At 37.8% G+C, this 12501-nt stretch overlaps 1 protein-coding gene across 1 annotated transcript in view; it reads right to left on the bottom strand.

The window, feature by feature from the left end:
- LOC121641775 (dynein heavy chain 11, axonemal) overlaps nucleotides 1-12501 on the bottom strand; it is a 39047-nt gene that overhangs the window by 9833 nt on the left and 16713 nt on the right. The window contains exons 39-55 of the mRNA XM_041988058.1: nucleotides 11854-12093; nucleotides 11610-11771; nucleotides 11321-11514; nucleotides 10958-11120; nucleotides 10451-10574; nucleotides 10123-10265; nucleotides 8586-8747; nucleotides 6850-7083; nucleotides 6589-6735; nucleotides 6352-6465; nucleotides 6117-6260; nucleotides 3133-3315; nucleotides 2722-2823; nucleotides 2502-2636; nucleotides 1056-1229; nucleotides 666-901; nucleotides 442-564 (exon numbers count right to left, since the gene is read on the bottom strand). Coding sequence (XP_041843992.1) covers nucleotides 442-564; nucleotides 666-901; nucleotides 1056-1229; nucleotides 2502-2636; nucleotides 2722-2823; nucleotides 3133-3315; nucleotides 6117-6260; nucleotides 6352-6465; nucleotides 6589-6735; nucleotides 6850-7083; nucleotides 8586-8747; nucleotides 10123-10265; nucleotides 10451-10574; nucleotides 10958-11120; nucleotides 11321-11514; nucleotides 11610-11771; nucleotides 11854-12093 — 2780 coding nt within the window. The remainder of the gene's footprint in view (nucleotides 1-441; nucleotides 565-665; nucleotides 902-1055; nucleotides 1230-2501; nucleotides 2637-2721; nucleotides 2824-3132; nucleotides 3316-6116; nucleotides 6261-6351; nucleotides 6466-6588; nucleotides 6736-6849; nucleotides 7084-8585; nucleotides 8748-10122; nucleotides 10266-10450; nucleotides 10575-10957; nucleotides 11121-11320; nucleotides 11515-11609; nucleotides 11772-11853; nucleotides 12094-12501) is intronic.

The following is a 12501-nucleotide window of genomic DNA, read 5'->3' as shown; positions in this document are numbered from 1 at the left end:
TTGACTGTTTCATTGGATCTGTATTGATGGAGGACCACTAAATCTAGTGTTACATGCCAGCATTTTGTGGGAGACAGGAGTCCTTATACATAACCATGGCGGTCTTCAATTCAGCTTTTACGCTGAGGCTCAGCTTTTCAATATTCCCCACACCTAAAGAATATAAACACACAAATATACATCTATCACCCGTCTTGAGAGGCCAATCAATAGGTTGGCCTCAGGGATTCAGGACACATGCCGCAAATTCATTTATAATCTAAAGAGTGGGCAATAATAATGCATTCAGTCATGTCTTACTGGTGTTTCAAAGTTCAGTAAGGTTCAGCCATCTGGAAAATCTGCTCTTATTGCGCCACAGAAATGTTGGGGACAAGTTGTGTATATCAAGTCATGCATGGATTAAAATTTTTGCAAGCATAAACATGTTTCAATACAAACCTTCCTTTTTTGATGGTTTTTCTGCCTATTAGAGGCTCCAGGACTGGGTCAACCTTTTCTGGCAGATTCTCTAACAGGACTGTTTCTCCACAGACAAGAGCTTGCTCAATTACATCTAGATACCTGCATTAAGAAAAGGGAAAGATGGAAAAACTGTGGTTGGACGGCACATTATTTAAGTTATCAGTTTATTAAAAATAAAATTACACGCCATCTCCTTTCACCTTTTCTGTCCCAGCTGCACCACCCTTAGATCTGACCCAAGTTGGTTTCTGATCCATCTGATTCCCTGCTGCTGAGGGTCAATGATGAGTGGCCAACGCTCGCTGGTGGTCAGGATGGCAGCATTTTCAATAGACATCCTATCATTTGGCAAGCCCTGGTTATGCCAAGCAGCCACAGTGGCATCATCTGTAAGCATGAGGATTGGATCCAGGCCGTCTGTCAGGGGAACAGAAACCTGGAACAAAAACAGAGGACTGATATTACTATGGTTTAAGTACTAGTGGAAATGTACTCCAGTTAACAACAACTAAACCTCTGATGAATGTGAGGGAAAGATTTTTACTTCATGAGCAACAAAGGTCTTAATTATTTTACAAATTTGACCTTACCTTCTGAGACTGAAGGAAAGGAATCCATACATTGTTAAATAGCTCCACACGATACTGGCTGGTAAAGTAACCCATGTAAGAGACAAAAGCTGAAGTGAGGAGGACATCACCACACAGGGTTTTCTGTTGTTGTTCATATTGGACAATTGCCTGGGACCAGCGCTCCCTCTCTGACTGTTAACAATACATAGAAAATGAAAATGAAAAAAAGGTCCTCCTACAGTAGCTACAGTCAGCAAAATGTACATATGGGGCTTGTTGCACAAACTAAGACAATATAAATGCTACCCTATGTAACAGCAAACCATTTCTAATAGCTTTCTAAGTTTTGCTGGAGATCCACTTAGCATCAATTTAGCATTTATTTAAACCTTCAATACTATGACTGTGACATTCTACAACAATAAATCATGCATGACATTTTCGTACAAGGGGCTGTGGATCTAGAATATGTCACATAATAAATTCTCAGACAGTTAAAAATCACTATAATTTTACTCTAATGCATTATGGATCGCCTGTAATATCACTCAGTCTGGGGTGAGACATTGTTAATTTCCAACAGCTGTTGAGGCTTTGAGGTAAGATAATGATTAAATATAGACGGCCTGATTTATTAGTCTGTACACTATTGCTTCCAGGTCAATGATATAAAGACAAAACATTTATCTTGATATGCTTAAAAGCCAAGCTGTTCCATGCAAAGCACATTTATTTTCTGAAATAAAAAAAGTCGAACAAGCAAGATGGTCAGTGAAATGACCATCTTTTATTTCACATTAGGGTCAATAAAAATAAAACTTTCCAATTAAAAGCACGTATAGAAATGGAAAAACAGCTGAATATAATATTAAAGTAATATTACGTTGCAGCATTTGGGTTTTAGACATGCAATTTAGTCAAATAAGTATCAATCCCCTTTTGATTATTTAATTTCTTGAAAAACAATCTATAGAAATATTTTTTACTTCAAACAAAGTAGATATTTAGAAATACACTATATGCATTTGTATCTGTATGCACATATACATTGTATGTAGTATAGCAGCAATAAATGCAAACCTTTTCTGTGAGCACAACCGGTCTACTTGTCACAAAGAGGGCACTGAGTAGCTTTCTTACCATCTCTCTTCCTATCTCAATTTGGAAACTGCTCAGACATCCACTTGCCCAGATCAGTCATGCGATTTCTGTGGTCAAGCCCACTCTACCTATCTCACATGTCCTTAGTGGACTGCTGGGCCAGGCTGTAAAATCTCCCCATGCCTGTTCTGCTCATTCAACTGTTAGACTATCCTGCCAGGATATTACAACTTTTTGTCCAGATTACTGATGCAGTTCGATAACCAGCACCTCTCCATGCATGTGCCCAGCAAATTGACGGTTAATTGTAAGCCAGGTTAGGCCCAATGACACAACCAACATCTTCTATCTCTTATTGTTTACCATTAGGCCTCTGACTAGTCGGTTGGCCAGCTCTATGGTCTGGGTGGTTCGCGTCACCTCCTCCTGACAACTGATTTTCTCAGCTGTAGCCCTTTCAAACTGAGCAGTGAGGCTCTGGAGGCTGGCATCGAGATCCTTCAGAAACAAAGTAAGTTATACAGACATTATTCAAATCTATCATTTAGGATGATTAACTTAAGTATAATAACATTGTACTCACTGCCAGTTTCTTCTGAACTGCCAACATTTTGGCAGTTGCTGTCTCTAGTTCTGCATTAGCTTGTGTTAATGCACATCTTTTTGGAATTATCTCACAATAAATCTACAAAAAAGAAAGAAATACTTCATGAACACTCTTAAGGAAGAGATCATCTTAAAATAAACATGCAGTAGCTCACAGAAGTGAGTACACCCCTCACATTTTTGCAAATATTTTAGAATATCTTTTCATGGGACAACAAAATGAAACTGTAGAAACTAAACTTTGATATTGTGTATGTCAAGTTTAATTTCTATACTGTTGCCCCATGAAAAGATATACTAAAATATTTGCACAATTGTGAAGGGTGTACTCTTCTGTGAGATACTGTATTTATAATCGTCATAGCTTATGTGAAAGGGTTTGTCTGACCTCGTAGTATCTGACAATATTAATAGTCCAGGCACAAAGACCAGCTGCAGCTGTAGATTTGGTCCAAACTAGATCAGGGTGAAAATCTGGGTTTCTCAGATATTGTTGTTTCACCACAGTTAAGCAGGACTCTGGGATGTGCTCTTTGTCATATGACACCAAGGCCTGCAGGAAATCATCCACCTGACAGACAAAGACAAAAGCAAGCAGCACTTTGTTGCAGTTTGAATTATGGGCATTTTTAAATATGGTTTAACAATCTCCATAACAAGGATGCACAGAAATCATATTGAGAAACAAAAAACAAAATGCATAATTTTATAGCCTAAAGTGGGGCACAAACACACAAAGATAATTGGGCTGTTTGTGTCTCAATGTTCTCTCTTAGCGACCGAGGATGGTTAACGCCCGATTATCTTAAGTCTTATAAGATTAACCTGTACAGCTCCAGACTGCGACCAAATGGTTGCACTGCGACTAAAATGTGAGACAGTGCGAGTGAATTTTTCATCTACTCGCGCAATGGCGACCAATACATTTGCTGGTCTTTAAGTTGTAGTAGTTATTGAATTTATTTTGTCGCTAACAAACATCTGCTCCTCTCTTCAGCCCAGTAGTTCACAGTAATGCGCAAATTAGCTGCTGGCTTGCCGACTCAAACTACCTTTAATACGAGAAAAGGAGACGAACACCAACGAAGTAGACGACAGACAATGTGCGTCGGACATTGGAGGAATTTATTATCCCTCGGTGTTGCCAACTTAGTGACTTTGTCGCTTTATTTAGCGAATTTTCAGACCCCTCTAGCGATTTTTAAAAAAAAAGCGGCTAACGACAAATCTAGGGACTTTATCTGGAGACTTTTGGAGACTGACGTGAATGAACGTAGTTTACTCTTCCCAATGAGGAGCGAGTGCTACGCAGACCCCTCCCCCGTCCAAAAGCACTCATACCAGGCTTGGTCTTCTCACAGCAGCAGCAGCAGCAGCTGTATTCAGAGAAGACGACGTTCACCTCTGTTTCATGACCAGGCTGAAAATGAAACGTACAAAGCTGCTGCTGGATGATCTTGCGTTGGCGTACTGTCAGAGTAATGTCTATTAATAAAGACTGTGGACAAAAATATTTAAAGTTATAAGTGTTGTGAAATGTGAAAGACTCCTAATAAAAAAACAACAATTTTTTATTTTATTTTATTTATTTATTTATAGGTTGTCTTTTTTTTTTTTTTATCAATTTTTGCCTTTCCCACAACATCCCTCTTTATGGCAGCATCCATTACAACTACATGTACTAGGCTGATTATACTAATTAGCAACTTCTAGCGACTTTTAGCCAATAGCTATTTTTCTTCCTGAGGAGTTGGGAACAGTAGTTGGAGAGGAGTATCAGTCCCTGAAGCTGTTTATTGCCAAGAACTACATGGACAAGTCATACCATGCCCTTTGGAGGATGATGGTGACAAAGTTGCCGTTCTGCTTCGACTACAAAGTGAAAATCAAATCAAAACTGATTTGATTTGATTTTCACTGTCAAGTTCTATGTCTGCTTGTTTTGTATTAGTGCAGCCAGTAAGATGTGTTTTTTTTTAATGTTATGTCAACTGCAAAAAAATGTGAATTGTAAACATTGTTATTTCTAAATTTATTGTTCAAGTATTTATCACTAATACAGTGAAAATGAGAGGAAATGTGAATATTTCCTATGCAAGGTGATTTCAGTGTGCACCCCTAAATTTTATACTTGCGCTCCTAAAAATTTAAGTTAGGCACCACTGTGCTCCTCGTAAAAAAAGTTAGTCTGGAGCCCCGCTGTAAGATTACTCTTTAAACTGAGGTATGTTAAGAATGAATTTGTGCCGACAATCGGCTCAGAAACAGGTCGTGGCCGACAATCGCAAGTATTAAACAGGTTTAGTATTTACAACAATCTTCATGTGTGTGTGGAAAGCCGACCACTCCTGAGATGTGACTCTGTGGATTGTGACATAGAACGAACTATAGCCAATCGGAGAGCGAGCTAACGGGGGCACAAGGAAAGATATAAAGTCTGTGTTCACGCTGCCTCCAGTCTGTTATATTTTTCAGTTCTGGATTTTTCTGTTAACAATAGTCGCAAGACCACCACCATACTTCATTTTGTATGTCCTCTGCTATGCTGGGTGTTATGTCTTCTGGTCGTTGCCATGGTTCTTCTTGATTTTTTCAGTTATTTCTGTTTCTTCTTCATTTTTGTTAGATCACATTTAATCACGCAAGATTTCTGGCTCAGACGACTAGATTCTAGATCGGCCAAGGGACAGAATCATTATGTGTGTGTTGTTCTCTGCTGAGATTATCGGAGCACACCAAGCAGCAACCTCAGCCTGTAAAATGTGAATCCTATGCGGAAGTGCAAAAAAATTGCATTTCACCCCTCATCCGCTAGGGGCTGGCTCCAAAACAGAGCAAATCCCCATAGACTCCCATGTTAAAAAGGCCAACTTCACAGCAGAAATAAACATGTTTAAAGCCTGGTATAAAAATCCATTTTAGGATTAATAGGTCAAGTTTACCTTCATGACAACTGTGAGGGGGGTGAATTTTATCTTGAAATTCGGCATGATTAGGGGGGTGTCCTTTTGACTGACAGGTACCCAAAATCCACGGAAAGATCTTGGAAAGACTGTCCATCTTTTATATACAGTCTATAGAGCACACCACACACAGTACGACCACAACTGTTAAATGCCTGATTTTCTATCTTCATGTGTGGGTCTCTAACAGATAAAAATTCTCTTCAGATTTAGAAAATGCTTGCATATGTACCAGCCTTAAGTTGCATAAATAACAGCAAAAAGAAAAGACACAGAGTGGTGAGCTTATTCAAAGAGGTATCAAGCTATAACGTAAAGAGCAGTCCAGGGAAGGTCCAGGGTCAAGGCTCTCTGACAAATTAGACTGGCATTACTCAGGCAGATGTGATTGACATGATGACAACTTAACCTTGCCCATGAAGGCCCGCGCCGTCTTCCAGCTCCGATCCTTAGGTACACGACCTCGTGGGGCTAGCAGGACCATCACAGCTGCTGCAACATTGGTTACTGCTGCTGGAGGGTTTGGAAAGGCTTTCAACTCAGTAAGATTCACCTAAAACAGAATATTTTATGTGAATATAATTATATAATGACAATTACTTTAAACTTGATGAATTTTCATATCATTTGATTAAGTAATACACCTTGTTTAGAGTGTCCAGTGCTGCAACTGCAGCTGCCAGGGATGGTTCTGCCTTGGCTAGGTCATTTTCGCAGTCTTTCTGTTTAACAGCAATTTCTGCCTGCATGATAGCAACCTTAACAAACACAACCATGATAAACAAATCACAACAAGTGAATTTAATGGATGGTGTAATGTTGTATGAAAAATCAATGCTATAAAAATTGAATGAAGATCAGTATGTGACAGGTTATCTAACCTTTTGAGCTTCCACATCTGCAGCTTCTCTCTTATTGCTAACCTTCTCAGTCTGCAGTCCAATTTTACTTATAAGAGCTTCAATATTTTGGTTCTTAAAGGTCAGTTCAGTTTCTTGCCATGCCAATTTGGCTTTTAAATCTTCAACCTGAAACATACAAAAGCAATAAAACAAATAATTCAATGAACAACATAAGTACACAAATGACAAAAAACAGCATTCTTCCTCAAGCACCCTTGAGCAGAGAATAAAGACGTTTACCTGAGCGGCAGTGGTTTGGAGTTTCTGAAGGCCGTTATTGAGCCGGTTCATCTTGTGCTGAAGCTGAGCGCTGCTCTTCTCCAGAAGGTTTCTGTACAGGGTGATTTGCTGGAGAAAGCTCTTGGGGGTGGTGTAATTGTACCTCTTCTCATTGCGCTGGTATTTTTCACTTGCCTGGTTGACACTGGTGTGAACGTAGGCCATGAAAAGACTGATGGATTTCTGGATGGCAGGCTATAAAAATAAGCAGACAAGTGAGGAGAGGAGAGAGCAGGGCGAGCTGGATTGAGTGGAATTTAACATCTCCAACCTGATGGGAACTGAAATATTATCTTCATAAACTTTAAATTCATCTACAACTTCAGCCACCTTACTTGGCTGGCCCTGACTTACTCAATCTGAAATTTAGGTGCAGCTAGCAGAAATGATTATACTTTGAAACCTCTGTGAAAATAATGCGTTTGTAGCCCTGACATGCACCTTATAAAACATGCACACGGTTTACATTATATCTGTGTCCTCCAACTTCTATCTACAGCAGTTGTGGTACAACATTACAACAAGATATTCATCACATGGCACACAAAGACAATGTCTCCATTAATCACACAGTTAGCAATCAATTAAAGCTAAAACAAATGAGCAGAGAATATGAGGATCAAACCTGAACATAACTCACAAAAAGCCGTTGTTAATGATCATACAGCCAGTAGAGGAAAAAAAATCATTATTAATTAAGATCTGACATAATGCATTTTGACAAAGGATGCTGGGTTGTGTTGAGATGCAAAAGAAGCTCATTGATTGGCCTTGTATAACAATTATTAGCAGGTTGTGCATTTCTAACTTTTAATAAATGGTTATTTCATTTCTTGTGCTCCTGCCTCTGAAAGAAAATAAATAATCTTTAAGGACTTTACATATAATGTCTCACATACTGATCCGATTAATTTTTTAAAGCAGTTTGTTAAATGCACACAAATTCAAATACCAAGTTCTTAAAACCCATTAAATTATTTTATTAAATTAACACTCCTGTGTGTGCACCCTTCAAAAGATGTCAAAAGTGGTATAAACATCTTTTTACAACCTCTAAGCTTAAATTTGATCCACTAAATATGAAGCTTCAACGATTAGGGCTGAAGTTGCTGCTATTACTATGACTTTGAACCTATCTTAAAAATACCTTTAGAGTGCTGCAGCTCTATCAGGAAACACAATTTCTAGATGTGAGCACCTGCTCATGGGCAGATGCATGCACAGAAAAAGTGGGTAGTAATAATCTGGCACATGTTCACATACATGATGACACTTCCTAGTTGTGACAGCTGTGCCACCTTAGAGGGTCGTTATGTGCTTAATCAGTCTTCTCTCATTAACATAAATGACTCTGGGTTGTGATCGTTCCACTGCTCTGATGGAAAACAATGATATGTCTGTGCTCACTGTGAGTCTCCAGGCATGTGTTTAGCAATTTGTCAGGACCTTAGTGGAGGACTAATGATGAAGGATCTATGGAAAAGTTAATCCAGCTGCACTGCAATAAATACTAATTGTTCATTAAAGTCTAAACCAGCTTGGAGTATCAGGATATATGATAGACCTTTGTAAAATATTGCTGGACCTATCTATGTATATTGTTTTTTTTATTAACATAACATAGTTCCAACACATACAGTGAAAAGCAGGGAGCCACAAAATGGTAATTTTGGAATGTGGGTTCATTAAAACCTGACCTCAATGCCTTCGATCTCTTGGATGAACCTGTAGCTAACCAACTGCAGAGCTTCAGTTGTCCAAGGATGAAACCAGTCAATGGTTGTGGAGTTGACGAGAGCTGGGAACTGACAGGCTCTAATACGCAGGGTACTGCCCACAGGAGACAAACACAATACTACCTACAGAGAAGATAGTAGGGAGACAAAAATTCACTCAGTCACAATTATACAAAAGGTTTATATTTTATGATTATACCATAAATCATACAGGTCGTAGGATCAAAGTGATGCATTTCAAAAGGGAAATAACTGGAAGCCGTCTGAGCCCCCACTTTCATCAGTGTGGCATGTGGACAGCAGCCACATTCCCAGTCGGCTGGAGCAGACGGTAACGCTACCAGTGGCCCTGGCGCAAAGACTAGCTGGATGCCATACATGTGCAGTGAGGAAAATATTTCCTTCCTTTTAACCCCCCAGCTTGTCTGGCTTGGTTAATCCAGCTTGTGAAACATATTACATTGTATTATACAGCAGCTGTGCCTTAATTTTTCCTGTCTGAAAAACACTTTTGCATGTACAAGTTTTTATTTCATTTCTTGTTGTGAATGTCTGCTGTGATGACACTTTCACGTGTAAGCAAAAACATCATCTGTGGTGAAACAAGGCTTTGAACAGCCTTTAAAATTCTCTGCAGCTTACACTTAGTGGAAAATCCTCTGGGATGTTTTAAACACTAAAAAACAATTGCCTACACTTTTCTGAATTCTACTTGCATTTTTAGTAAAAAACAGATTAAATAATGAAAAATATGCCAGTTTTTTATATATCTTACCAATAATCAGGGATAATCCTATAACCAATAGGGCACTGGTTAATCATTTTCATTAACCAATGGAATAAACATTCATTATTAAAAAAAAGAGGAATAAAACAAAGAAACAAACAAAAAAAAAAAACTCATGACCTCCTTAAATCTTATTTATTTTTAGCTAGCACAAACCAAAGTCTCCTTTTAAAGAAACAAAAAGCCTCATAAAACCTGGGGTTTTTTAAAAACTCTTACCTTACCACAGCCCAAATAAACTTGAATAAACAAGCTTACATAATAAAAGCTGCAATGTTTGTGTGAATTACTGATGTTTATTAATGTTTATTTTTAATTTACCAATCCTCATTTGTGTGTCTTGAAAACTATGCAAAAGTTCCCTGTAACAGGCTTAAAAAGTAAAAGCAAGCATATTGATCTGAATGGGTTTATTGATCTTTTTTACTTCTTTAATATTCCTTGGTGACAAAAACAGTTCAGCACATTTTCAGCAGAGTTGAGCTTCCTCAACAATTTAAGTAGCTCTGTGTTTTATTAACCAAAAACTAAAAGTTATTCCTTCATATTGTGTCATTATGTTAAAAAATACTGATAACAGTTAATTTGACACCTTAACAAGACAAAAATTAGGTTAAGAGGAAGCACATTAACACAACAGTATCTTTTGATGGATACAGTTTAAACTTTATTTTTTTAAAAAGACAGCAGAAGAAATTTCAATGGCTGTACCGTGAGCTGCAGTCGCACTCTGTCTGTAAAAAATCTCCAGCAGTTGTCCTTGCTGTCTAGCAGTCCAAGGCTTCGAACCTCAGCTCTCACACTGGATATAATACCTTCAACTTCCTGCTCACTGAAAAGCTCTGGAACTTCTCCTGGAGAAAAAGATATGGCCATTATTATGGACAAATGTCCTTCAAATTTCAGAATGTTTTAAAGGCTGAAGAAGTTTAATTATTAAAGTCATATGTTCATAAAGAAAATTTGTTACGATGACAAGAGGTATGTGTCAGGCAGAAAAGTAAAGTACAAGACATCTGTGATGCATTTTTCATCTGACCTGATGCCAGTAAGTCATTAATAACAACCAGAAAGCGCTCATCAGGTATTTGTGCCTCAGTCAGAAGCAAAGCCACACGCTGATTCTTTAGTCCAGCCTTTAGGAACAGCCCTGCCAGATCCATCTAAGAAAAAAAATCTAATTGTTAGATAGCAGATAATACTTTCACTTTTTAAGGGCTATTTAATGATTATATTGACAAACTTGCTGCATCAATGACATATTAAAATATTTCTGAGTGGCTTTTAATGGTATCTGACAATTATTTTCTGCATCACTGCAGAAGATCAGCAAAACCGAATTACATCAATATTCCTCATGCAGTGTGAAGCTAAATTGACTGAGCTATTTTGTACATTTTAAACCATATTTAAGCAAATCATTCACATTTTAAATGACATCAATATAATTCAGAAGCATGTTTGTAGACTGTGCTTTCATAAAAGCTGATTATTTATATGTATGCAAAGCTTTGGCTGTATCCATTTTAATAAAACTAATATTTACCTTGAAGTCCTGGACACCATAACCGTTACTGAGAGTGATTTGGAAGACTTCAATAGAAGATATGAAGGCAGCCAGACGAGTCAGGCTCTGCTTCCCACTGCCTCCAACCCCAACCAGTAAGGCATGACCCCTTGGAGCTTCCAGTATACGATTGATACGACAGCTGGTAGCAACAAAATTTTAGTTATGACTTTGAGGGTACAGATTATCCTTGTTTATCTACTGACAGCATATATATATATATATATATATATATATATATATATATATATATATATATATATATATATATATGTATATATTTTATAGGTTTACTACATGTTTAAGGATTATTATACTGATATTTAGACCAGCAACACTTACACATGTTGCATAGCATCTTCAAACAGTACTAGATTCATGGCTGGATGGAGCTCATTGTAGCTTTCCAAGGCATCAGTGAGGACAGTGCTGAGAGTAGACCAGTCTGTTACAGGGGCATAGGAGGGTTCCTCACCCATGTGGGCAAAGTGACAATAGAGGAGGGGTTGTTTTTTCACCTTTTCGTCCTCTAGTCCCTGGAAGAGGACAAGCATTTGAATCTTTTATTCAACATATTTATTGGCAGGTGAAGAACAGCAATTTATTCTCCCACTCCGAATCTACACTCTACCTCAATGCATTCATGCACTGACTCCATCTGCAGCTTTTGAAAAAGCTGTAGGTCCTTCACATCTACCAGTCTGTCAGAGTACACTCTGAAGGTCTCATGGAGCCACACCATTGCCAGGTCAGTGCTTTCTTTCAAGCAATCAGGGCTGCATAAAAGGATACCCTTAAAAACAGAAATACTCATATTAATATTTCACTTATAACTCCAAAGTCCAGGTGTGAGATGTGCTTAGTATGAGCACAACCTGAAAGACATTTGAGATGTCTCGAAGATTGAATGTGTAATGAAACTTGATGGCTGTGGGTAGAAAATTGTGAACCATCTTGTGATGAAAAGTTATGGCAGCTTGGACCACAGCTCCAGCGCTCCTTTGAACCAGTGGATTGAAGTGTTGTAGCTTCAGATGAGTACACACGATCTGACTGTATATTGACATCTGAGATTCAGATGAAGGAAAGTTCACTGCAAACACCGAGAAATGTCTCTGTTGGAAGCAAAGACATGATCCAAATTTAAAAAATTGAGTTTATAAAACGGAACTGTTGCATTGATTGATTGACCAATTTTCAAACAACATGATTCAGAACCAAAAACAAAAACTTCTATGATTTATTTAAACCCAGGCATAAATGAAAGGTTAGCTATCCTTAAAGAATCACAATTAAAGGTATTATTGAAATATAATTTTCTTTTCAATGGACAAATAAGAACACAGGAAAGGTTAAGCAGATCTGGATTTCTGGTAAAAATTCATTCATTCATTATTATAATTAATTAATTATTTGTAAAATTAAAATCTGTGCATTGTGGGTGTTGCAATATGCCAGTATTGACAATTACTGTGATAAAAATAAATATTAATAATACTGAAAAATAAAGTTAAAAGCTATTT

This window comes from Melanotaenia boesemani, chromosome 6 (assembly GCF_017639745.1).
Source record: "Melanotaenia boesemani isolate fMelBoe1 chromosome 6, fMelBoe1.pri, whole genome shotgun sequence".
Lineage (NCBI taxonomy): Eukaryota > Metazoa > Chordata > Actinopteri > Atheriniformes > Melanotaeniidae > Melanotaenia > Melanotaenia boesemani.
Note: the sequence above shows the minus strand (reverse complement) of the source record. Positions and strands in the feature narration are given on the sequence as shown.